A 26,425-nucleotide genomic window follows, 5' to 3' on the forward strand; every position below is an offset into this window, starting at 1 on the left:
CGATTATACGATGCATCTCGATGCATCTCCGATGCATCTCGATGCATCTTAAATCGATGCATCACTTTTTCCGCAATACATGATTTATTTTTTCTCGCTTTCTTTTTTCTCACTGTGTGGCTACTTTTAAAATAAAAGTGCATTTGGAATTGCATTGTATTATGATCCATAATTAAAATAAACAACTGCATGTACTTACATTCTATTTTATTTGATTATAAAAAAAAAAAAAAAAAAAAAAAAAAAAAAAAATTAAATAATCGATTTTTGATATTTGTTAATCGATTCAGAATCGTCCTATTAAGCATCGCGATGCATCTCTGAATCGATTATTTTCGGCAGCTCTACTGGACTACTGACCAACTGCTTAGGAGTCATCCATTCTTAAATGGTATTTGAATGATGATGACTATTACATTGTCGTATGTGAAGGGGGCTGCTATTCCAAAGACTGATTGCAGCATAGACAACTCTCTTTTTTAAGGCATTAGATTTTGGGCGAGGTATTTGGTCATCAACTGCTGCTCTCGTGAAAAGACTAACGTAGCATTAAAACATTTGACTATGTTGAGAAGCAGAAGGTGTGGAGTGGACTCACCCTGCCTCTTCAGGTCCAGCTTGTGCTCTTGACTTCCCTCTGCGATGTTCTCCAGTAGGATCTTCATCAGCACGCCCAGGTCCTCCTGACCCAGACTCACCTGGGGAGATGGTTACACTTTAACACCTCACAGGGTGAAGGCGGACACATGTTCTAATGTAGAGGGTTGGATAACCAGCCTATTGACAAGTTGACAAGTTTTAGTTTTGACAAGCCTGTTGACAAGTTGTTGTTGTTGTTTTTTAGTTTGATCTTTTAGCCTTTATTGATCATGCACCTAGTGCTTTTTGATTGGTCATGAAGTGTGATGCTTTTTTATGATGTACCGTATTTCCTCTATTAGTGGCCTCTATTCCATTACAGGCCTCTGCTCTAATATAGGACGGGGGCACGGCCTGCACGGACAAATAAAGGCCCCTCCCTCAATACAGGCCGGGTCAAAAAAAACAAAAAACGAAGGAGCAAAAACTACGGTGAATACGGTACTGTAAATTTCCCATAACACAACGCATCTACCGTGTGACGTAACCGGACGTAACGCAGACAAGAGAAATAAAAACAAACATGGCACCGACCAAACGAACCAGACGAAAGTTTGACGTTAAGTTTAAAGAGAGCGTTGTGCAATATGCAGCGGAAAATTTGGTACAGTGTGATGTGGAATCAGCCCTTCAAGCAGAGCCTGCACGATGCCTACGACGAGTGGATAGCTGGGGACGCAGATAAGCGTTACACAGCTGGAGGTGGAAACCTAAAAGCGCCTGCTCGACGCCTGCTTGTGGACTGGGTGATCGCCGCCTGGGACAAGCTGGACAAGGATCTGATCAAAAAGTCCTTCCAAGTTTGTGGACAGTCTGTGAAAACTGACGGGAGTGAAGACAACCTCATCCACTGCTTCAAGCAGGCACAGCCCTGCGCCGCTGGACGGGAGGCTCTCGCCCAGCTGCGTTAGCGGGACCAGGAGAACAGACAGGCAGCCGAGGATGAGGAAGATGAAGAGGAACTGGTCAACAATGAACTTGTTGTTCTGGATGATGTTGATGATGATGAGGACGCGGAGGATACCGACATACTAGATGAGGAGGAGGAGGATACTGAGTGAGTGAGTGACCACCAATATTTATTTGCGTTGTTTGGTTTTATGCAATATTTTGCAATAAAAGTCATGAAAATAAAGGAGTATGTCCATGAGAGTTTAATATTAAGAAATAAAGGCCTCACTCGAATACAGGCCTCTGCTCTAATATAGGACGGGGGCTCTCTGCGGCTCAGTAAATAAAGGCCCCGGTTACTATTAGAGGAAATACGGTATGTATATTATGCTCATGTTTTGTATTATATGTGTGTGTGCCTGCCTGTCTGTCATGTTCATGTTTTTTGGGCTCTCTCTGTGCAGAGCAAATTCCCTGAGGGGCAATAACGGTTTCATTCATTCATTCTATATTAAAATTAAAATAAAAACTGACACCCGCTTAATTTTTATTTAGATCACTAGCTACTTTATCATTTTGTCTCTCAATATATTATTTTTATAACACATTTGGTTCAAATGCTACTACTTCTTGTAACAACAGGTGTCGCTGTAATACCAGGTTTAGTAGGAAACACCCAACTCAAGCCGTGTCAGGCAAGTCAGAGGTCAGACGCAGGATAAACATGGCGTCAGAGTGGGTTGCACACTGAATAACTTGTGTCATTCCTTACTGCTCCGCAGGTCTGTAAATGTGGTTTCAAACAACTTAGAGTCAGTTCACAAAGTACCTAGATGTTAGATAACCAGTCAGCTACATTTAGCGGGCGAGATGAATGCTCAAAGACCGAGTTGGATGTTGTTTTTGGTCAAGTGTATTTTCGTTAGCATCTTTTGTTTCACTGCTAGCTTGAAAGGACTAAGACCATGTGAAAGGAAGGGAAGAGTCTAGGCTACTTGTTTGTTTTATCCACATTCAGAAGATAACAACAGGAGAGTAACAGTTCCTTGAGTGAAGGAGAAGTCTCTTTTGAGTCCATGAGTTATACAGTAAGTGTAAATGCAATGAACAAATTGGTAATAGTTTTGTGGTGTAATTACTGTATCGGCCACTACCGGGTTAATCTACAGAGCTTTTAGTGTTGACTGTGTTTATTTTATATACTGTTGCTAAAGCCTCTTGGCCAGGTCATCATTGTAAATAAGAACTGGTTCTCAATTGATTTTACTTGGTTAGATCGGGTCAAATCAAATTTCAGTGTGTGGGACAGGGACAGAACAGGGTCAGAGAGTGTGTGTGTGTGTGTGTATTGACTCTTACATTCATGGACTTCAGCACTCCCTGGACCTGAACACCGGGGATCTTGGTGAACCAGGAAGCAGCCAGGTTTCTGTTGACGAGAAGCTCCAAGTTGATTGGTTGGAGAATCTCAAAGTCCGGCTGCGCGGAACCTTGATTCAGAACCGTTCTGCCAACAGAGAAAAATGATGACGAGATGAAATAATAGAGAAAGGATCTGACAGATAATCCTAAAACAACAAACAGCTTTATTGGCCAAGTATGTACACATACAAGGACTTTGATTTGTAATGAAATGTCCACTTGGCAGGCCTGTAAGAATATCTACTTCTATCTAAAGGTTTATTCATGGTTAGTGTCCGATGTTTGCGGTGTTCATAGCATTTTATGGTAAATGCGGTACCAGCGCAGAATAAACTGCACCTCAGAGATGTCAGAGATACGGCCCACATCTGGTGTGTATGTGCGTATTTGAGACAGCTTCCGCAGACAATTCCCCTTACGCGTGTGTATATAAAGCTGCTTTTCTCAAGTTTTCATGCACAGAAGCTGCCAGATGTGTGTTGTGTGGTCCACAGAAGCTGCCAGATGTGTGTTGTGTGGTCCACAGAAGCTGCCAGATGTGTGTGGTGTGGTCCACAGAAGCTGCCAGATGTGTGTGGTGTGGTCCACAGAAGCTGTGTGTGGTGTGGTCCACAGAAGCTGCCAGATGTGTGTGGTGTGGTCCACAGAAGCTGTGTGTGGTGTGGTCCACAGAAGCTGTGTGTGGTGTGTGCAGTGTTGGGGTTAACGCATTAGAAAGTAATGCAAAATCCAGTAATCACATTACAGTTAAGATTCAAACACTTATTGCATTACTTGCATTACATAAATTATTCAATTATCTGCAGGATCAGGGTTGAATCTGCAGGATTATGGAAAAGAAAACAACAAAAGCAAAACAACTGGATTACACAACATAACTAGATTGGATGAGCTGGAGGAACGGAGAGGAGTGAGATGTTGTGTATGTCCTTATTAGGATAGGGATTTGTGCTGATATGGGCATATGTAAGGTTTCATGTTATATCGTTAACTGGCAATTAGGTGACAATGCATCTCAGGCGATGTTGTGGAGTAACACAAAGGTAATGTAACAAGTAGTTAACAAATTACTTTCTCCAGGGAGTAATTAAGTAAGGCATTACTTTTTTTTAAAGTAATGTGTAACGTCTAATATATGACTTATTTGAGTAACGACCCTAACCCAACACTGGTGGTGTGGTACCTGGACAGCTTGAGCTGGGTCAGCTTGACCTCCATCTTCTCCAGCACGGCGGGCAGAGGGAAGCCTTCAGCGGGCAGCAGAGAGAAGCTGTTCCCCAGCGTGATCAGACCCAGGTCCACCACCAGGGCGTCCAGGGAGACGGAGGACTGGGGGATGAGGATGAGCGGGGCCTTCAGCCTGATGTCCATGGACAGACGGAAGCTCTTCTGGGCCAAGTCTCTGACGCTGGACGCTGCCTTCTCCGCCGCCTGGGCCGTCGCTGCACTCAGAGCCTCCTTCGCCGTCTGGAAGTTGTCCACGAACGTCTGAGGGGGCGAACGGAGCGAGCGGTGAGCGAGGAGAACTGGCAGAGCGAGCGAGACGCACCGCCGCATCAATGAACCCGTACAGGAAGTCAGTCATGACGGGAGGAAGTGATGTAATTAGAGGGAGGGAGAGTCATGTGACGAGTGAGCTCACTGCCCGGAAGAACTGGCATCATGCAAACTAAACATGGGGTTACTTTTTGTGTCTTTATCATGCAGTCAAACAGAATAGGGTCGAGAGCAAAACATTCCACACTGTTTTTCTTTTGTTGCAAATCTAATTTTGTGATTAAAAATGTATTAATGTGACTTTAAAAAAAAATTGCGAATCCAAAAGTGTTACTTGCTGTTGAGCTGAATCTGGTGGGCGGGACCTAGGCTGAAAGATGTAAGACACGTCTCTATTGGCCAGTCTGGATCGGAGTGACAGCTTGTCAACATCCAAAGTTAGTAAAGGAGAGAGTGAGGTTTCAAATCAATGTGCAAGTATGTTTACACATAACTTCTGTCTTAATAATAGACAAAATGTTATGTTTCAACTGCTGCATTTAGATTGCTTTGGTTAACAATCTGTGATGTTATAATTGCTTAAAAAGTAAAGCAAAGCAAACATGTATTTCTTAACACAAATGTATTTTACTTGCAATAAAACGATTGCAGTGTTGATAGCTTTGCTCTCAAACCTATTCTGGTTGACTGCATGATAAAGACACAAAGGTAACTCCATAAATTAACAAATAAAATACAATCTGGGCGGCCGATGGAAATGTGAACACTTGACTCCATTTTTCAAGGAAGTGAATTCACACACGCCGTTATGTGGGAGTGGGGAGGGGAGGTGGTTGGTGTGGGGGGGGGGGGTAATCAGAGGGTTAAGATGGCAGTTGAGTGACAGCTGCATAGCACTTATGGAGAGAGTGAGTCTGAACGTTACATGTTGTGCATGAAAAGCATTCCTTCATTCGTGCTGAGGCAAACCATTCCTACGACGGCGTGTTAGGGCCACTGTAGGTATAAATAAATAAATAAATAAATAAATAAATAAATAAATAAATAAATAAATAGATAAATAATCGATAATGGCGCTGGAAGAGGGGGGGGTAATATTTCAGAAAAAAACCTCATACTTTCCTAGATTAAAGTCGTAAATTGAGGGGGGGGTTGAATATTTTCCGAGATTATAAAGTTATACATTTGCAATCCAATATTGCAAAGTGAAGCGATGTGGTTCCTTGACAAAACAAGTACAAACACACACACATTTCTGACTTCTCCGTATTTTATTTGATTTCTTTACCTACGGTGGCCCTAATATGTCGTTATACATTCCAGACTGGAGCCTGTCAGACTGGTGTCAAACACACCGTTGGCGTTTGTTTTGACCTTCCTGGAGTCCCAGGTGGGTGGGGTGGAACCACAGAACTCTCCACAGTGCACACAAAGTACATTTCAGTGAGCCTCAGTCAGGTTGCACAGACAACAGCATGACCCCATTGACCTTGTATTGGTTTGATGGCGGCTAAGTGTCTAGAGATAGTATGAGGAAGAGGAACAGCATTGATTGTGTCCTGAGAAAGGAATCTACCAATCAACATCATTGGTAAGTAGCAAATAGGGCTAGGGTTCCAAAAACCAGAACTATCCCTTTAATGTCCAGACTCGTATTGTCTCCATGGTAATAACACTTAAAATTCCATAATCGCCATTCTAGACAAATGACCATGACAAACAGTGGAAGGACGTTCTATCCATTCAGGTTCTGTGGTGCAGGGCACACAACAGGTGGCAGAAAGTTTAAGAGTATTTGAAAGTTTTATTTGAAAGACTTTACTGCCACTGATAACTTGTCCTGATGTGGTCAACTCCACCCACCTGCTGCTCCAGGTAGGTTAAAACAAACACACCAAAGTATTTGCGAATGCTGAGACCCGGGTCTGCTGTCCAGAACGCTGTTCAAGTCAAACAAGACATGCAGTCAGGCTGCTTGAAGAAGTCAATTCTACTAAAAGAGTCTGGTTAAGAGAGCTGACTAAATGCCTGCAATGTAAATATGAAATATCATCTAAGCAAAATAACAGTTTGGTTAAAGAGCTAGATTAGCTAACTACATCGAGTATTGTGGAGCTACAGAGATGCTCCGGCCTACATTGTCCAGACATAAGGGAACATGCTTGTTTGGTACAGTACAGACCCCAGTGAAAATCAAGATAAATAAATAAATAAATCAAGGTATCGAGAATTCGAACGATGTGACGTGAGTGATGTCTTTTCCTTCTTATTAAGTGTCTTTGAACGGATGCAGGATCCACATGCTAGCTGTCACATAGTACAATATCTCCCCCAGCCTTAGATGTGGGGCAGTTTGCTCCACAACTTGTATTGACTCGCCGAGCTGCAACGCAGCTGCTGCATCAAAAAATAGACCCGACACCGAAACTCTGGATGCAGGATGCGAGACGATGTGGCCGGAGTCAACGGTTTCCCCTATTAACAAGGACGCCAAAATGAAACTGCCACTGCGAGACGAGGCTTTCACCTCGGATACGATTCTGGTGTGAAGTTAGGTGTTGTGTGAGGGGCAGTGGTAAGGTATCTCCCCCCAGGCTTAGGTGTGGTGTGGGGGGCAGTGGTAAGGTATCTCCCCAGGCTTAGGTGTGGTGTTAGGGGCAGTGGTAAGGTATCTCCCCAGGCTTAGGTGTGGTGTGGGGGGCAGTGGTAAGGTATCTCCCCAGGCTTAGGTGTGGTGTTAGGGGCAGTGGTAAGGTATCTCCCCAGGCTTAGGTGTGGTGTTAGGAGCAGTGGTAAGGTATCTCCCCAGGCTTAGGTGTGGTGTGGGGGGCAGTGGTACAGTATCTCCCCAGGCTTAGGTGTGGTGTGAGGGGCAGTGGTACAGTATCTCCCCAGGCTTAGGTGTGGTGTGGGGGGCAGTGGTACAGTATCTCCCCAGGCTTAGGTGTGGTGTGAGGGGCAGTGGTACAGTATCTCCCCAGGCTTAGGTGTGGTGTGGGGGGCAGTGGTACAGTATCTCCCCCAGGCTTAGGTGTGTTGTGAGGGGCAGTGATACAGTATCTCCCCAGGCTTAGGTGTGGTGTGAGGGGCAGTGGTACAGTATCTCCCCAGGCTTAGGTGTGGTGTGAGGGGCAGTGGTAAGGTATCTCCCCCCAGGCTTAGGTGTGGTGTTAGGGGCAGTGGTAAGGTATCTCCCCAGGCTTAGGTGTGGTGTGAGGGGCAGTGGTACAGTATCTCCCCAGGCTTAGGTGTGGTGTGGGGGGCAGTGGTACAGTATCTCCCCAGGTGTGGTGTGAGGGGCAGTGGTAAGGTATCTCCCCCCAGGCTTAGGTGTGGTGTGAGGGGCAGTGGTAAGGTATCTCCCCCCAGGCTTAGGTATGGTGTGAGGGGCAGTGGTAAGGTATCTCCCCAGGCTTAGGTGTGGTGTGAGGGGCAGTGGTACAGTATCTCCCCAGGCTTAGGTGTGGTGTTAGGGGCAGTGGTAAGGTATCTCCCCAGGCTTAGGTGTGGTGTGAGGGGCAGTGGTACAGTATCTCCCCAGGCTTAGGTGTGGTGTGAGGGGCAGTGGTACAGTATCTCCCCAGGCTTAGGTGTGGTGTTAGGGGCAGTGGTAAGGTATCTCCCCAGGCTTAGGTGTGGTGTGAGGGGCAGTGGTACAGTATCTCCCCAGGCTTAGGTGTGGTGTGAGGGGCAGTGGTACAGTATCTCCCCAGGCTTAGGTGTGGTGTGAGGGGCAGTGGTACAGTATCTCCCCAGGCTTAGGTGTGGTGTGAGGGGCAGTGGTACAGTATCTCCCCCCAGGCTTAGGTGTGGTGTGGGGGGCAGTGGTAAGGTATCTCCCCAGGCTTAGGTGTGGTGTGAGGGGCAGTGGTACAGTATCTCCCCCCAGGCTTAGGTGTGGTGTGAGGGACAGTGGTAAGGTATCTCCCCAGGCTTAGGTGTGGTGTGAGGGGCAGTGGAGCCACTGGGTCAAGCTGCAAAGCAAACAGATTGAATGCAGATCAGAGCTGCATGCCGTGACCTGCTGTACCTCATCAGCTGGTGGATACTGACAGCTAAACCAAGCCTAGAGAGAACGAGACACATTCAGAGAAGACATGAGAAAGAAGAAGACAGAGACATATAGAAACACAGCTTCCACATTCAGCTCAGAACAGCTCAGGGTGGAGACCAGGTTTAACATTAAGCTTAGTGTACTGAAGACATCACAACAAGCTTCCGTTCAGATAGATCTAACAACATGAGAACAGCAATCCTGTGAAGCTAAATGAGAGACAGACAAGCAGAAGTATATTCCCTCCATACAAGCTGAATAATTATATTGTGAAATCATCAGAGACTAGGGAGCTGTATCAGGATACAAAACAGCAAACTAGTCTCTGAGCGGTCGCTCACCAGCAGTGACATGAGGAAGGCGTGGCGGTAGAGGATCCTGATGCAGCCCAGACGCAGCGTCACCGCTCCGTCCAACGCCGACATGTCGCTGTAGCCCCGCCCCTCCGTCGCCCCGGGAAACAGACGCAACTTGAAGCTGAACACCTCCTCGCCCATGATGGACACCGCCTGGAGGAGAGAAGAGGAACTACTCTCAACTACAATCAACAGCACTGATAATGGCTGAGTTTCCCAACAAAGAAGCTTCTTAAGAGTTAAGAAGCTTCTTAAGGAGTTAAGAAGGCTCCAAAGAAGTGTTTCCCAAACGCCTTCTTAACAGAAGAGAAAAATAAAAAAAATAGAAGGCTCTTAAGAAGCATCTTAACTGGAGCGGCTCACTAGATGGCACTCTGAGCCCAGCAGTGGGCCACGACTCAGTGGTTGAGAAACACTGTTGTAGAATAACCTAATCATGGTCATGTTAAACTTTATTAAACATTATTTATTTCAGACATGGACTGCAGTTCAAATTGCTTTATATACACAGCATACAACAAAACAGAGAAACACTACAGAATTTAAGCAACCTTGGGTTCTGTGAAAGGTGCTATATAAATCCACAACATTATAAAAGGAATCCATTCTGATTAGAGGAATATAGCCTACGGTAAAACATTTAAAACACAAGTAACCATACATACAGGGGAGATTTTCAAGTGTTCCCTAATTTTAAACACTAAAGGGTCCATGAAAGAAAGGAAAAAGGGAAAAACACAAGAGGAACAGTGGACACAAGTATCTCCTTTTGCCTGACGCGGCTGGATCTGCCAGTGTTTTGTCATTAAGAAGGTGTTAAGAATGCCCCAGACCCTTCTTACAAAACCTTCTTAACGAAAGATCATCTTAGCGCTAAGAAGCTTTTGGGAAACGCAGCCTTCTTAACGGAAGATAATTGGAAGATAATTTTAGGCTAAGAAGCAATCGGGAAACACGTTGGCTTCGTTGGCTTCTTATGGGAGCCTTAAGAAGGGTCAAAGAAGCTTCTTAGCGCTAAGAAGCTTTTGGGAAACGCATGCCTTCGTAAAGAAGCAATTGGGAAACACTTTGCTTCTTAAGGGGGCCTTAAGAAGGGTTGAATTAGCTTCTTAGCGCAAAGAAGCTTTTGGGAAACCCAGCCAATAACAATACAGATAATAATAATAATAATAATAATAATAATAATAATAATAATAAATATATGTTATTATTATTATGAACATCTAACATGGGAACAAAACAATATAATTTCAGATCAAATGAATATGAAGACGAGATGGATTTGTACCTTTTTGTGAATGGTGTTGGGGTCGACATCCGTGACCACGATGTCTCTGAGGCGAGCAAACACCTCCGTCTCTTTAGAGCGGACCAGGACTGAGGCGTCGATACCTGCAGACAGGTTTCATTCATTCACAATTCACTGTGTGAGTGTTATAAAGGGACCATTCACCCAAAAATCTAAAACACATATGGAGATATCGGCCGTAGAGATGTCAGCCTTCTCTCCAATACAATGGAACTGGATGAGTTTCAGCTTGTCGTGCTCAAAGCACTTTTTTGGGGGGAAAAACTCAACAGCAATGTCTTGTTGTGAGCAGTTTCATGTAGGAACTATTTTGTTTCGACCAAACTACAGTACACCCGCTAGCTGCTTGTGTATTGGAGAGAAGGCAGAGATCTTTATGGCAGACATTTCTCAAACATGGCAACTCACACCAAAATGATCTAGATGGATAAATCGCACTACAAGTAAGAGGAAAAACATGTATTTTAGATTTTGCATTGGGAAATAAAAAAACAAAGTTGGTACCTTGGACTCTGATGTCGGCGATGCTGCGGCGGTCGTCACAGACTTCCACATGGAAACATCCCAACATGGCGAACAGCTTGAAGCTGAACACGCTGCCGTCTGCCGAGCCTTTAGACACTGCAGGAGAGACCAGGACACCTTATAATGATCAGAATCAGAATTTATTGGATCAACCCTTCCGCGGGCAACGTTGCAGACAGAGTAGGAAGGCTGATCCGTGAGCGGCTGCTTCTGGGACGCGGGTCGGGGTCGTAATCGGCTGGGTCTACTGGGCGAGGGTGTATGATGTTGACAGACCCGAAACACCCCACGACCCCAGTTAACATCAATGATGACGCGTCCCAGCGCATGCAGTAGTATGTATACTTGAACCGAAACCCCTGGCTCCCCCTGCCCAGTGACACTTGGGAATAGACTAGGTGACAACCAAGTATAGTTTGGTGACAAGCTGGAGAGGGGTAGGTGATACAGGTTACTGCACATTGGGTGTTCAAGCTTGCAAGGTGTTCAAAGTGATCAGAGTAAAGTCCTGAGTATCCACTACTCACTTCCTCCAGGAAATTGACATTTTGCAACCACAATAATTAATGCAAATTCAACCAACCTTGCAAATGTTTCAAAATACCTGTGATTCTTTCAGCAAAAATGACAACAGGTTCCTCAACTTGTAATTTTTTCCAGTTCCCGCAATTTTACCACAAAAATTGAAATTTTTGAGAAAAGTTGCCATTAGATAGAAAAAAAATCAATTTCCCGGCAATTCCCCCCGTCCCTATCCCCTCCAAAAAATCACGCGAAACTCCATTTTTGATCGCAACAATCAGAAAAAAGTCCTGGAGGGACTGATTACTGTTATGGGCTATTAAAGTTAGCGGTGTGGAGCTGGTGTGTTCTGACCTGTCCGGCCCGCTCCGGCCCGCTCTGGCTGCTTGGCCCCTTCCCCAGCCTCTCTGTCCCGTGCCGCCGCGAGCTGAGGAGGCACCACGCTGCTCAGGAAGCTGAAGGTGGACAGCAAGGCTCTGGTGTGGAGGAGGACATCCAGGGAGGAGAACTCAACCTGGGACGACACACAGCAACCAGGTCTAACCAGGTCCAACAGGTCTAACAAGATCTACCTAGGTCTAACAAGATCCACCCAGGTCTGAATCAAATCTATACGGATATTTAACTAAAACCAGCTCATAGTTAAAGTAAAACATGCAGCATTTTTCATGCTCAGTGGCACTTATCCGTCAGACTGGTCTCCCTCCTCAAGCTGAAGCTAACACGTTATGAAGCTTATTTAACTCAGTTCATCTGCTGCTATGGAAACACATCACCCACCTTCAGTTTTTGCTCTGTGTTGTCGAACAGAGTCTGGAAGCTCGGACCGGCCGAGTCCGCCTGTGGGAGAGGGAGGGACACAGTCAGACAGACAGACAGACAGACAGACAGGCAGACAGACAGTCAGACAGACAGACAGACAGACAGACAGACAGACAGACAGTCAGACAGACAGACAGACAGACAGACAGTCAGACAGACAGACAGACAGACAGACAGACAGACAGACAGACAGACAGACAGGCAGACAGACAGACAGACAGACAGACAGACAGACAGTCAGACAGACAGACAGACAGACAGACAGACAGACAGACAGACAGTCAGACAGACAGACAGACAGACAGACAGACAGACAGGCAGACAGACAGACAGACAGACAGACAGACAGACAGACAGACAGACAGACAGGCAGACTGTTTTTCAACTCTTGTGTTTTTCATCCCTGGCTGTACCACATCATCCGACTGTCTGATCTTTGCTGACAGGTGATGATTTCAGTGTTGTAGTCCAGTCAAATCGGACTGTCATTTTCAGGGCTCGTGACTCGACTTGTCTCAGAGGAGTTTACAGTGATAAATATATTGTGATATATATATATATGATATAATATATAGTGATGCTATATAGATAAACACACTAACTTCATCCTGTGAGACATGCTTGTCGGCTATATAGATAAACACACTTCATTGCATGCTGGGTAACAGTTGAGCCTGAAAGAGCAGTTGAAGTCCTCACCCTGATGAAGGTCACCTTGAGCAGGTCTGAGCCCTGCTGGTCTGAAGAGCGCACCAGGTGCAGAGGCCGGCTGTCTGCAGACACAGAGGCAATTCAAAGTGCTTTACAGAGTCATAAAGTAATTGACTTTATGTGTACTTTCCTCCCATGCCTAATGCGTCGCAAGCTGCTAACGTCATCAACGAGACACACTTTTTATTTAAATTTTTTTTATCAACACTGCACCACGTGATGACTGGCTGATGTCGACTCGACTTTAGTTATAAATAAAAGATATAAAAGATAGAGTAAAATAGAGTAATAAAAACAACAAACTACTTCAAACAATAAGGTATAAGATAAAGTGCACTGGTGCTACTCATTTATTTAGGAATCGTACCGCCTCTGGGAAGAAGCTGTTTACCAGCCTACTTGTAGGAACCTTGTGCTTTGTTGTTCTGTCAGGGCAGCGCTCTCAGCGGTAGCGTCTACCTGAAGGTAGCTGGGTGATGAGACCGTTGCCAGGGTGACTGGGGTCCCTGATTATTTTCAGGGCTCTGTCACGGCACCTTTTAATATAGATGCCTCTTACTGAAGGCAGATCAGCACCAATGATCCTCTGAGCTGTTCTCACTACTCTGTCAATAAGAGTACGGTCATCTATGGAACAGCTTCCATACCAAGCCATTATGTTCCCTGTGAGGAGGCTCTCAACGGTGGATCTGTAAAAATTGATCAGTGTCTTGATGGACTTTATTGATAGAAACGTTGACTTGAAAAAATCAGAAGGCGTGCAACCCCTAGTGTGTGTGTGTAGGTGTGTCTGTGTGTGTGTGTGTGTACCTGGTGTGTCACAGTAGTCCAGGCCCACATGGTGCAGGTAGGCTGTGAGGTTCATGTCGTAGGTTCTCAGCTGGCCCTCGGCTCCCAGCTGAGACACGCTGAGGGTCAGCAGGCTCTGCTCCTCACAGGCCTGCCGGGTGAGCTCCAGCCGAACCTGCAGACAGACAGACAGACAGACAGACAGACAGACAGACAGACAGACAGACAGACACACACACACAGATTAGATCTTTCCTGGTTGAATACACTGCAAAAAGTGAAATCTTATCAAGTGAAGATATCTTGTATTTGGTACAAAAAGTGAAATATTGAGTAGAGATGATCTTGCATAGCTGAATTTCACAATTCCATTGGCAGATAATTTTGCTTATTTGAATTTTTAGTCAGTTTAAACGTCTTTTAAGACTTTTCACTTGATAAGATTTCAACTTTTGTAGTGATGAGGTGGTAGACTTGAGGTCACACACACCCACACCCACACCCACACCGACACCCACACCCACACACACACACACCCACACCGACACACACAGTGAACCGACGCACCGACTTGACTTCGAACTTGAAGTGCAGGTCGATGAGCTCCTCCAGCGCTGATCTCTGCTGCTCGTCGTCCATGGACCTCTCACTGGTGTCTTCATCTGAATCTGACAGACAAACACATTAGTCAAGAACATGACACAAACTGACACAAACACTGATGAAAAACCCACTCAACTGAAAAAAGACAAAGAGTTTGACAAAGACAAACCAACAAAAAAAGACACTAAACTGAAAAAATTATTACCTAAGAACTGACCCCCAAAAAGGATAAATAAAACATACTATGTGATTCAATACAATTATATACTGTGTGTGTATATCACAGGCATGCAGACAGTCTAGCGCCAATCAGCACCCACCTGTGTCCATGGCGCCCAGGAGGGCGGGGGGGAGGCTGAGCATGCGGGACTGGACCTCCGGCGCCAGAGGCAGGACCTGCAGGAGAAGCACAGGTTCAAACATCAGAGACATTCTCTCAGTGAATGTTCATTTTTGTTCTTCTCAAAACAAGATTAAATTGACTAAAATCAAGACAAAAAAATTAAATAAGCTAAATTATTTTCGAGTGGGTTAAGGCAATTCTGCCTATGTATTCAACTTATTGTACTAAATACTATACATCCCCCCCCCCCCCACTTGCTAAGATTTAAGTTTTTGCATTGTGAAGCCTGTCTGTCTGCAACACTGTGGCAGTGGGGATAGAGGGGGTGGAGCCTGTGTGTACAGAACCAGGCATACCTTGGCGGTTGGGGAGGAGCCTGTATGGACTGAACCATGCGTACCTTGGCAGTGGGCGTGGAGGGGGCGGAGCCTATGCGAGGCAGGGGGATGCTGTCCACCAGCTCGAGCACACCCTGGATCTTCTGGTCGGAGATCTTCACATGTAGCAGAGGAAGCTCTCCTGACACCTTGAACCTGGAGGGGGAAGTCACATGACCACCAACAGCCAATCAACAGGCAGCTGTGTCTGACAGAAACCATTGCGCTGGTTCCCTTGTCAGGAAGTCATGGCATTTCTGTATGAGGATTTGGGTTAATTTCTTGAAATAAGGTTTATGAAAACTGAGACCTTTGTGTTCAGCAAGATAATCTTCACAAATGAGGACCACTTTTATTATTTAAAAAAAATCCTCAAAATGGTAATAATCATTTAAAAAAAGTTAACGCTTCAAAGTATCATAAACTTTTGTTAATCCCACAATGTAAACAGTCACACTGCAGTGAGGCAGCATGTCAGACACATGAGAAGAAGGCGAGATGGAAGAACATTTATTGTTCAGAAGATAATGTGGCTTCGGAAAACGGACCGAATATTGATGACTATGGGGGCGAAAGAATCTGTCATAATCTGAGATCACGTTCACTCCTCCCATTGACTCCAATAGAGAGCCCCAAGGATGACGTATTTTTGTAGTCGGAACGCGAAAGTCCCGAACTTCCTGGTTCTTCACTGTTTCTGTCTATGGGATTTTTGAATGGGTTTTTGCCGCGATGCTTCAAATAAGGTCTCTGGGCAACGCAAGATTAATCAAACGTGAACCAGTGTTCAGCTGGATAATCTTCACACATGAGGACCACTTTCATGAGTTTTGAAGCGTAAATGCGAGCCCTAGAAGTAAAAAGCTTGTGCTAAGCTAATCCAAAACTACACACAGTGTCGCATAGGCTTCCACGTCACATCACCACTCAACCTGGAGTGTTGTTGATGTGTGCGCTGCTGTGCACTGATTACCCCGGGCTGAACCAGGTGAGGGAAAGAGAATTTCCGTGTTCGTCCTTTGAAGTGATGACGTTATTGACATATAATATCCCCGTCGACTCAACAGTGTAGTCTCATTTAGCCGTTTGCTAGCTAGCCGTCCTTTTAACACATTCACTGCCAGCAGTTTTTTTTTTACTGTAGGTAGCTTCTGCCAAGGTTTTTTTTTGAGGATTCTGGCTCATCTTTCAAGAGCCGAGGATTATTTTCTGCTAGGATTTTGTGAATACAAAATATCTCAAAAGAACTAATAGAATGTGTGCTTTCTCTGTCTAAAAGAGTTAGTTTGTAGAGTTAGTAGTTATGGAGGCATTAGCAGTTGAATACAGCATGGTTTCAGCGTCTGAAAATTTAAGCTGAGATAAATGGCTTTTTGTGAAATTCGATAGAACAGTCACTTTAACCATTTATTTTTGGCATTAGTAAGACGTCAGACATCTAAACAATAGTTTTGAACAGTAATTTCCTCCATAACAGCAGGAAACCCCCCTCACCTTCAAACTCCTCCCTCCGTAGGCGTTCTCCTCCTCCCTCCTTTGCTCTGCAGCGGGTGTGTCACAAGCGAGTTGCTGCTGCCTGTCTGCTGCCTGGCTGCCCCTCGTCGGGCGAGTCTGGATGGGCTCGCTCGTTTCTTGGGGTTTCGGTTGAGAGCTTTGATGAAGCTTTTGCGATTCTGGGCTTATTTATGCTGCGTGTTTCAAAGTGTGCACCCAGTCTATTTTTGGAACCCCCCACCGTTGTGCGCCACCGAAAGCGTTTTCGCCAAACCATTCTACAGTATGAGAATGGTTTCCTCGCGCTTTCCCCTGCAGTTTTGACTCGGCTTTTTCTACTCTGGAGAGCACTGTCGCCACTTAGTGGGTCGGTGGAATGGGTTGTACACGTTCGGTGGCTCTCATATTTTTATAGGAGATGTAAAAGGGTTAGATCCACGTCCCAGCGTCAAAAAAAAAAAAAAAAAATGTTGGACGAGATATCTCGTCCACGGCAGTCAACCGTTGGTTTCTGCTTGACGAGATATCTCGTCCACGGCAGTGAACGTGTTAACGGCACGTAAAAGCTTAAAAACTCATGAAAGTGGTCCTCATGTGTGAAGATGATATTACTAAACACTGGTTCACGTTTGAATAAGCTTGCGTTGCCCAGAGACCTCATTAGAAGCATCGCGCCAAAAACCCATTCAAAAATCCCATAGGCGAAAACAGTGAAGAACTGGAAGTGTTCGCATCGATGTTTTCCGGACTCGTTTGTGTGGCTCTCTATAGATTCAGGTCTCCTAAGTGGGCGTGGCCGTGGAAAACCATGGGTAAAACCCACGTGTCAGAGAGGGTCAGAGAGGGTCAGAGTGGGTCAGAGTGGGTCAGAGTGGGTCAGAGTGGGTCAGAGTGGGTCAGAGAGGGTCAGAGTGGGTCAGAGAGGGGTCATGGGTCAGAGAGGGTCAGAGTGGGTCAGAGAGGGGTCAGAGGGGGTCAGAGAGGGTCAGAGTGGGTCAGAGTGGGTCAGAGTGGGTCAGAGAGGGGTCAGAGAGGGTCAGAGAGGGTCAGAGTGGGTCAGAGTGGGTCAGAGTGGGTCAGAGAGGGGTCAGAGAGGGTCAGAGGGGGTCAGAGGGGGTCAGAGAGGGTCAGAGTGGGTCAGAGTGGGTCAGAGTGGGTCAGAGAGGGGTCAGAGAGGGTCAGAGGGGGTCAGAGAGGGTCAGAGCGGGTGGGTCAGAGTGGGTCAGAGGGGGTCAGAGAGGGTCAGACAGTACCTGGCCATTCGGGCGTCTTTCTCCACCATGCACTTGGCCAGCTGGAGGTTGAAGTCCATTGGCTGAAGGATGTGCTGTACAGAGGAACCCTGCAGCCGAGCAGTCTTCCAGGCCTCTCCTGCACACACACACGGAAAATTCAGGATTCAAAATAAAAGCTCTGTGTATATCTCTTTATCTTTATGGTTTTTATTTATATATCTTTCAAAATAAAAGCTCTGTGTATACTGTATCTCTTAATCTTTATAGTTTTTATTTATAACTCTTCAGGAGTCATACAGACATTACAAGATGAAATCCAAGAACTTTCAAGGACTTTTTCAAGCGCTGTTTTTTTCTTTTTCAAGGACTTTACGCAAAGCAAATGATTCATTTTCAAATATAACTTTGCCCCAAAGGGGCCATCAATTTTGAATTACGGATTGTGCCTTTAACAAGTCAATTCTACTATTGATCCTGTGAGCGGGACGGGAAAAATATGTCTTGAATGTCAATTTAAATATTGTTTGAATGCTGCTAAATGTAGCAAAACAAGCAAGACTGGTCTGTTCTCACATCCAGCTCAAAACTGTGTGAAACAAGGTTCACATTTACAGATTGGATTTAGAAGACTATGGCCAATATCAGTAAGATTAAAACAGATCCAGTGGTCGATGCAGCAGCCTTTATTTTGATACTGCAGACGTTGCATTTAGTGATTGTTGTTGTTTGGGCCTTGTGTCAAAGGTTATGACAAATTAGACAGCAGCTGTAGTATAACATGATTTCCCCCCCTTCAAAATCCACTGTCTGAACCCCGTCTCTTTCAAAATAAAAGCTCTGTCTATCTATTTATCTTTGTAGTTTTTATTTATAGCTCTTTCAAAATAAAAGCTCTGTGCAGAGAGCTAGAAGGACACATGGATGCCAAACTAACAGTGGTACAATGGCAGTACATTCCTTACACAGTACACACCCGTGCGTGTGTGTGTTGTGTTGTGTTGTGTGTGTGTGTGTTGTGTGTACCTGACGTGCTGTACAGCAGCTGCACACTGCTTAGCTGCAGGCTGTACCTCTCGTACGCTCGCTCCATGATCTCCTCCAGTGAGGAGGGAGAGGAGACCTGCTGGCTGCTCTGCTGCACACTGCTCAACTACACACACACGCACACGCACGCAAACACACACACACGCACGCGCACACACGCACACACACACACACACACACACACACACGCACACACACAGAGACGCACGCACGCACGCACGGGACATAAACACTATGAATCCAACTGGAACAGGTTACCTTTGCATAATAAAGATCAGATAGTCAACAGCTTAAAAAATCAAAAGCTGGCTTGTGTACAATATTGTCAAGCAAAGGAAAGGTCTGTAAATCTGCGCAAGATCGGCGCGGCCTGGGGTCCTTCAGGCTAGAGCGAGGTGCTCGACGCAGGTAAATGACGTGCAGCGCACAGGCCCTCTTGAGGCGTCCTTGAGGTATCCTCTCAGCCTCTGGATTGCCTTTACCCCGGGAGGGTCTGGTGAGACGAAGGAGGAGCACGGCCGGGAGTAACCCACAGAGCCTAGATCCTCCATGCACCGAAGGGCCAATACTGCGGCGTAGCACTAGCTCTATTGCAGCGGATTGGGTTCTCTTTTACCCCTCCCGCGGGCAACGTTGCAGACAGAGTAGTAAGGCTGATCCGTGAGCGGCTTCTGGGACGCGAGTCGGGGTCTTAATTGGCCTCGGCTGGGTCTACTGGGCGAGGGTGTATGATGTATGACAGACCCGAAACACCTTACGACCCCAGATAACATCACTGATGACGCGTCCTAGCGCAGGCGGTAGCAGTGTATTTGAGAATGAATGTAAATAACATGTCAGTCCTCGTGGTGGTGTGTTTTTGTATCGGCCGGATTGCTTTTGTTGAAGGCTGTCTAGTGTTGTGTTTCGTGTCTTTCAGGGTTTGGTTATTGTCTCTTTGATACATTTTTAAAGCTGTACTGTTTGTTTCTACTGCTTTTTAATGATGTCATAGACATTGTGACATCATCAGCGATGTCATAGACTATGCCATTAGTGATTCCACTCGAGCAATTGTGACGCCATCAGTGATCTATGACAGACACTGATGATGCCATAGGTATTGTGACATCATCAGCGATGTCATAACTCCTTCCCTGCATCCTGATCTTGACACCATGTGACACAGCTGAATATTATGTCACATTCTATGGAGTCTCCGGAGAACAGCAGTTCTGAAGAAGAAGAGGTGTCGTGGATCTCCTGGTTCTGTGCGCTGAGGGGGAACGAGTTCTTCTGCGAGGTGGATGAAACCTACATCGAGGACAGGTTCAATCTGACCGGGCTCAATGAGCAGGTTCCCCTCTACCGCCAGGCCCTGCGTCATGTCCAGGAGCTGGAACCAGACGAGGAGGTCGAGGAGACGCCCAGCCAGAGAGAGTTGACCCAGCAGGCGGCTGAGACGCTGTACGGCCTGGTCCACGCACGCTACATCCTCACCAACCCGGGCATCGCACAGATGCTGGAGAAGTACCAGCAGGGAGGCTTCGGACATTGCCCCCGGGTCTACTGCGAGGATCAGCCTATGCTGCCCGTCGGCCTGTCGGACGTCCCGGGACAGGCCATGGTGAAGCTGTACTGCCCCAAGTGCATGGACGTCTACACGCCCAAATCGTCCAGGCACCAGAACACCGACGGAGCCTATTTTGGCACTGGATTCCCACACATGCTGTTCATGGTTCACCCCGGGTACCGGCCCAAGAGGCCCAGCGAGCAGTTTGTCCCGAGGCTGTACGGCTTCAAGATCCACCCCAAGGCCTACCAGCTCCAGCTGCAGGCAGCAAACAGCGCCAAGGGCCCGGGCCCTGCCCCTGTCAGTGCCACACGCTAGCACAGCTTCGGTACCCTTTCCCTGATTTATGAATCCAACTTTCCCCTTTACCCGACTACAACATTTTGCATAGAAAAAAGCAGGAAAAAACTATAGCATAGCATAGCATGAAGAATATAACATTACAAAACTGTGCATACCTCCGCCATGGCATGTTACTACCCCCATTGCCACGCCTCCTTTCGGCCAGTGGGCGTGGAAAGTTAATCAGTTTGTCCGAGGCCGATGACCTAGTCTCTTAAAACAGACTGTCTCATCTACATCCAGCGAATGCAGCTATACAGTCTGTACGTTACACCCCCAGAACATGCACAAGGAAGTTGGGAAAGAAACCTTCAGACTGGAAGGAAGTTCGACAAAATCCGACCAATCACGACACGTGTGTCCACGAAAAAAAATTCTGATTGGACTAATGAGCGGAAGACCCGCCTTTCTGCTTCCCATTCCGGTTGGTGCATGCTTCTCCCCCACGTATTACAGACGGTATGGCGGAAGCATTTGAAAATTGTGGAAGTCAACTCGTCTGTTCTAAGAGACTACCGATGACCTAACTAGCGTTAACCACTAACTGTTTAGTTAGTCCGTGAGTTAGGGGCCTTTTTGTGACTGAACACGCCCATTGCAACGCCCCCTTTTGGCCAGTGGGTGTGGAAAGTGAATAAGTTCTCAAACACCACCTCAAGCAAGCTTTTTTTTTTAAATCTAAATTGAGGATTTTTTTTGTTTCCGTATTTTGCCGTTTCCACCAACCCTTTCTAATGTGTTATGTCGAAATGCACATAAAAACAGGTGGATGGAAATGCACCTGCAGAGGGAGAGAGAGAAAGAGAGAGAGAGACAGAGAGAGAGAGAGACAGAGAGAGAGACAGAAAGACAGAGAGAGAGAGAGAGAGAGAAAGACAGAGAGAGAGAGAGAGAGACAGAAAGACAGAGGGAGAGACAGAGGGAGAGAGAGACAGAGAGAGAGAGAGAGAGAGAGAGAGAGAGAGAGAGAGAGAGAGAGAGAAAGAGACACCTGTAAGGAGCCGAAGTCGATACAGAGCAGGTGCTGGTTGGCCTGGTAGAAGCCAGAGTGAGGCAGCAGCAGGTAGGATGGTTTCAGGTGGATCGTCAAGTCCAGCACCTTCCTGGTCTCTATGATGTGAGACAGACCTGTACACACACACACACACGCACGCACGCACACGCACGCACGCACACACACACACACACACACACACACAGCTTTAATTGCCAGACTGGTGTGCAGGAGACGTACTAAATGGACAAAGAGAGAGGCATTAAAACGGAAAAAAAGAGGACATACTGAAGAGACAAAAAAAGGACATACTAAAAGGACAAACTAGAAATACCGCATCGTGGTTGTATGCCTCCACCAACGAGTCAGCAGTCTACAATCTACATCCATGTCTGTCCAGACTCATGCAAGCACAAATTACCTTGAAGCCCACAGCACAAAGGTGTGGTGGGGATTCAGCCTTATGGCACTTTAGGTAACAAGTGGAAGATGGTCCAACCCCTACCGCCAAAAACCACCCACATCTCCTCAACCAGTCCCCCTACACACCACTCGAACCTCGACTCTATGACCTAGCCCCACCCCCTCCCCCCTCCCTCACCACGATCCTTCCCACCTCCCAGAGTCCCCTATCCACTCCCTCGACCCAACCCTTGAACCCTGACTCTCTACGACCTTCCAAATCCTAGCTATGGCCCATTTTCCCTAGCCCCGCCCCCTTACTGATCACGCCCCCTACCACCACGCACATCCCCCCAGAGCCATGTAGATAGAAGAGTCCCGACATCTCCATTCACTCTAATGGACCAGTTTTTTACTCTCAAGGGTTCCAGGAAGTAAAGGAAGTAAGGTTCTGGATTAAGCAGCACTGTCGAGTTGCAGCAAAATAGACAATATAGTTTGTGTTGTACTCAAAGGGTTTTTCCCCCGCTTGAAAATGGTATATTATCAGCTTTATTTTAGCATGCAAAAGTAGCGCGAGACCCATTCCTGGCTGTTCATTGGCTAATGAGTCTTGCATTTTGGTCCTCCGCTGACGCCACTCTCTCTCTAGAGGACACTACATCCCCCTAGACATTCCCCTAACCCATGATTGGCTGTACGTGGCGGGATTAACGTGGGAAAAATGGCCGACAGCTTTAGATTAGCTAACAAGCTAACGCTAAGCTACTGATGTTATCAGACATGATAGACATGAAAAATATGAATCACAGTCAGGGTCGGGGTTAGGCCCCGTTGTGGACCCCAAGCTGTGCACATCCGGTGGGCGAGCCAAATCTGTAGCCTGAGTAAAATCCATACCTACTCCAAGAATTGCACGCATCCATACTGTACTAAACGGAATGGAAAAATTAAAATGAAACAAAAAATCATTTAAAAAATGACTAACACACACAGACACACACACACACACACACACACAGACGCACACAGACGCACACAGACACACACACACAGCTGTGACATGAACTGACCGGTGGCAGTCTTCTCCTTGATCTCCTCCAGCTTGGACAGCGTTGCCGAGGTCAGCATCTCCAGGTCCACGCCCTTCTCCGTCTGAAAGAACTCCACCACGCTGTTCACTGTCAGCTAAGAGACACACATTTACACACGTTACACACAAGTGACACAAACATATTACACACACGTTACACAAACGTTACACACAGGTACACTACAGGTTACACACTAGGGGTTGCATGAACTAATCGACGTGTCAACACACATATTACACACGCGTTACACACATTACACACAAACATACACACACTTTACACGTGTTACAAACATTACAGTGTAATGTAAAGTTTCAACCGTTCCTGCGGTGACGGTTTTACATTGGGGTTTTGGAATCACCAAATCAACAAACTGTCTTTGCCAAGACAATATTTTTGTCAAATATTTATAACATTATCTGTTATAAAGCGTTTTGATTTAAGTGGTAATCAAACACTTTATAACAGATTGTTTATAATGTTATATCAGAATCAGAATCAGAATCAGAAAGACTTTAATGATCCCCGGGGGGAAATTGGGACAAGAGACAGTAGCTCGCTCACAGAACACACATAGCATAAAATAAACAGTAGTAAATGCAATATTAAGCAAATTAAGCAGAACACAACATAGCATAGAAAAACAGTAGTAAATGCGATAGAAGCAAAAAATAAGTAGAATGTCTAAGTAGCAAAATACAAAATACGTAGAGTAAGTATACATACATAAGTAAGTATACATACATAAGACATTATAACAGTCTATGCATGATTATAACTACTTATTATGGGGTTATGATGGCATTATAATGTGTTATAAGTACAATATGACTACAATGTATAATAGACATTGGCTTCATACAAAGTGGTAGCAAAGTTTGGTGTGTATTTTGTTCAGATTCTTCTCTAGCTTGTGAAGCAGCCTGACCAAACGGTAACGGTAAGTTTGAAATTGTGTGTGTGTGTGTGTGTGTGTGTGTGTGTGTGTGTGTGTGTGTGTGTGTGTGTGTGTGTGTGTGTGTGTGTTTACAGCGTCGTAGATGATCTCCACAGGCTGGGAGTGGACGCGCAGCAGCTGGTCGGCGGCGCTGTCCTCTGGGTTCAGCTCAAACAGCACGTTGAGAAGAGAGGAGGTGGAGTCTCCCACCGAAGCGATGAGTGATGGCACCTCCCCCTGCTGCTGCAGACCAGTCACGTACCAGTGCTCCAGAGCCGCTTCCACCCTGAGAGAGAGACACACACACACTTCAGGAGACATGCTAAACGGACCAAAAAACGACAAAAACGGTAGCCTGACTCCGCCAGACGGGGGCGGCATTGTTCCACAAATTCTCGTTTGTGAAACAGAATGTGAAGCAAACTCATCCATCTGGCAGCTTCAGTTTACAAAAACGGACCAAGAAATCACAAAAACAGTCCAAAAAAGAGATCCCCTTCCCCCCAAACAGGGCTGGTGCAGCGACCAAGGCCGTGTTTAGACGACAACCGTCTCTGCATAAAACGGCAAACTAGCGTTGCGTCCTCACCTTTTATTTCGCATTTACACACAGCTGGTGTGATAACGATTTGCGTGCAGACTGTCAGGCTGACTGAAGCCGCAAAAGTGTCAAGTGAGCCAGAATAACATTGAAACTTCTGGTTAAAACCTTCACAATAATGGTAATTAAATAAACTAATAGTCTTATTTGTGTGTGATCTGAAATACACAGAAGACATATAGAACACAGACAACTAAAAGTCAATTTTAACACGCAGTGAGTCGACACGACGACCCTGATTTTTATTTACCCAGTTATAAAATACGGCTTTTATTTTGAAGGTAAAAATGCCTAGCTTCCCCTATTCTGTCTGTTTCTAACGGGCTTGATTTAGCTTTGTGATTAAAGTTTGCATTTTCCACGCGTCTGACACAGAAGTCACAAATGGTAGCCTAATAAACTGCTCCAGATCATGCTCCAGATTGGATTACCGAATAAAAACAGAGTAAAGCAACATAAAAAAGACCTGAGCACAATTGGGACTTCAGTTGAGGAAATGCATCGCAGACAGTGAGTTGTTGTCAATTATTCAATGCAGGAGACAGTGATTAATAGGCTATGTGCGACGTTAGTAGCGGGGGACTTAACGCAGATTGTGTTTTTAGCAAATCGTTATCATGTTTGTTGAATGTCAATGCGACTCATTATGCCTGTGCCATAAGGCTGTATTGGGCTAGTTCATTGTTCCTATTGCCTACCATTGTGTAACATGGTGAAGGGGGGCTGTGTCATCACCTGAATAGTGTTTCTCCACTTTACACAGCGACAGTAAGGGGGCAGCGTTTTCAAGAATTCCACTCTGGGACCTGTTTTCAGATTTTGGCGTTTTCACCCCCCAATAACACCGTCACCGTGTAAAAGAAAGGCACTAACGCTCAAAAAGTTTCCCGTTTTATGCAGGGAGCGTCGCCATGTAAACAGGGCCCAAGACTCATACCCCAGTGGGTTCTCACCCGCAGACACGGCCAACTGTGTCTGGAGGAACATCTGACCAAGCCAGAAGTTGACTCGGTATATCTTTTTTTACATTCGAGGAAAGCGGACAATCGCCCAGAAGAAGAGGCTGATGAGGAGGGTGAGGGGGCGGGGCTTACTTGATGGCCTGGGCTCCCGGTCTCTGGGAGATGGTGGTGCTCAGGTCGATCATCTGGACCTTCAGGATCTCTGGAACGTTTGGCTCCTCTCTGACCGTGATGGATGTCCGGATCAGCTTGAAGGTGACGATGACAGCTACATACTGGAGAACATAAGGCGATAAGGAATGTACTGCCATAGCCATGTGCCATTCTAGCTTTCTACAGAAAGCTTTTCTTTTTGAAAGAGGAGGATTCATCAATGTGTTCAAATTGGAAGAAAACCGTTTTAACAGTTACATTATTTGCTGTTTGGAAGATGTTTTAAAGGACGATGACATTTTATGTTATGTTTTTTTATGTGACAAATCTGAAAACTCCCAATAGCAGGTTAATTTCTCATTGTTTCATTATTATTCCAAGCTGCTCTCTACCTGCTTGGGTAAGGCTAGGTTGTGCGAGCTGCCGCTGTATCCGATGGCGGTGTAGAGCTTGGTCTTCTCATCTGAGGTCATCAGCTCGTCCAGACCTGCACCTGAAGACCAGAGGACATCTTCAGCTCCGACTGGATCTGCAGACACTTCATCTCACCTAACCCGTCTAACACGAACCCATCAAAGCCTAAACCTTATTGACTCGCTTTGTCATTTTTTGGTACTTTTTGTTTTGTCTTTTTTTGGTCAAAAGTTAAACATGACAAAATATGACAAAGTGACAAAGAAACACAGTAAACTGACAAAAATTTGTTAAAACTGAAAAGAAAAAACATCACGTAAACCTGACCAAATAAATCTGTA

General features: G+C 45.9%; 1 protein-coding gene and 1 pseudogene across 2 annotated transcripts in view; one reads left to right on the top strand and one right to left on the bottom strand.

Moving 5' to 3' along the window:
* Positions 1–26,163, bottom strand: part of LOC310771495 (intermembrane lipid transfer protein VPS13C-like) — a gene marked incomplete at both ends in the record, with an annotated part of 76,363 nt that extends 50,200 nt beyond the window's left edge. Inside the window, 21 exons of the mRNA XM_083664094.1 lie at positions 599–698; positions 2,890–3,037; positions 4,136–4,440; positions 8,480–8,515; positions 8,845–9,012; positions 10,148–10,251; positions 10,673–10,789; positions 11,570–11,729; positions 11,996–12,055; positions 12,737–12,810; positions 13,559–13,712; positions 14,105–14,205; positions 14,461–14,536; positions 14,884–15,016; positions 17,608–17,725; positions 18,613–18,739; positions 21,519–21,655; positions 22,997–23,111; positions 24,048–24,240; positions 25,650–25,792; positions 26,063–26,163. Of these exons, the coding sequence (XP_083520220.1) occupies positions 599–698; positions 2,890–3,037; positions 4,136–4,440; positions 8,480–8,515; positions 8,845–9,012; positions 10,148–10,251; positions 10,673–10,789; positions 11,570–11,729; positions 11,996–12,055; positions 12,737–12,810; positions 13,559–13,712; positions 14,105–14,205; positions 14,461–14,536; positions 14,884–15,016; positions 17,608–17,725; positions 18,613–18,739; positions 21,519–21,655; positions 22,997–23,111; positions 24,048–24,240; positions 25,650–25,792; positions 26,063–26,163 (2,670 nt within the window). The remainder of the gene's footprint in view (positions 1–598; positions 699–2,889; positions 3,038–4,135; positions 4,441–8,479; positions 8,516–8,844; positions 9,013–10,147; positions 10,252–10,672; positions 10,790–11,569; positions 11,730–11,995; positions 12,056–12,736; positions 12,811–13,558; positions 13,713–14,104; positions 14,206–14,460; positions 14,537–14,883; positions 15,017–17,607; positions 17,726–18,612; positions 18,740–21,518; positions 21,656–22,996; positions 23,112–24,047; positions 24,241–25,649; positions 25,793–26,062) is intronic.
* On the top strand, positions 19,823–20,503 carry LOC310771494 (casein kinase II subunit beta pseudogene; annotated as a pseudogene). The gene has a single exon. The product of its transcript is annotated as a casein kinase II subunit beta pseudogene (transcript).
* Positions 26,164–26,425: the final 262 nt, after the last annotated feature.

Source organism: Poromitra crassiceps (assembly GCF_964638095.1).
Source record: "Poromitra crassiceps genome assembly, contig: HAP1_SCAFFOLD_706, whole genome shotgun sequence".
In the NCBI taxonomy this organism is placed as follows: Eukaryota; Metazoa; Chordata; class Actinopteri; order Beryciformes; family Melamphaidae; genus Poromitra; species Poromitra crassiceps.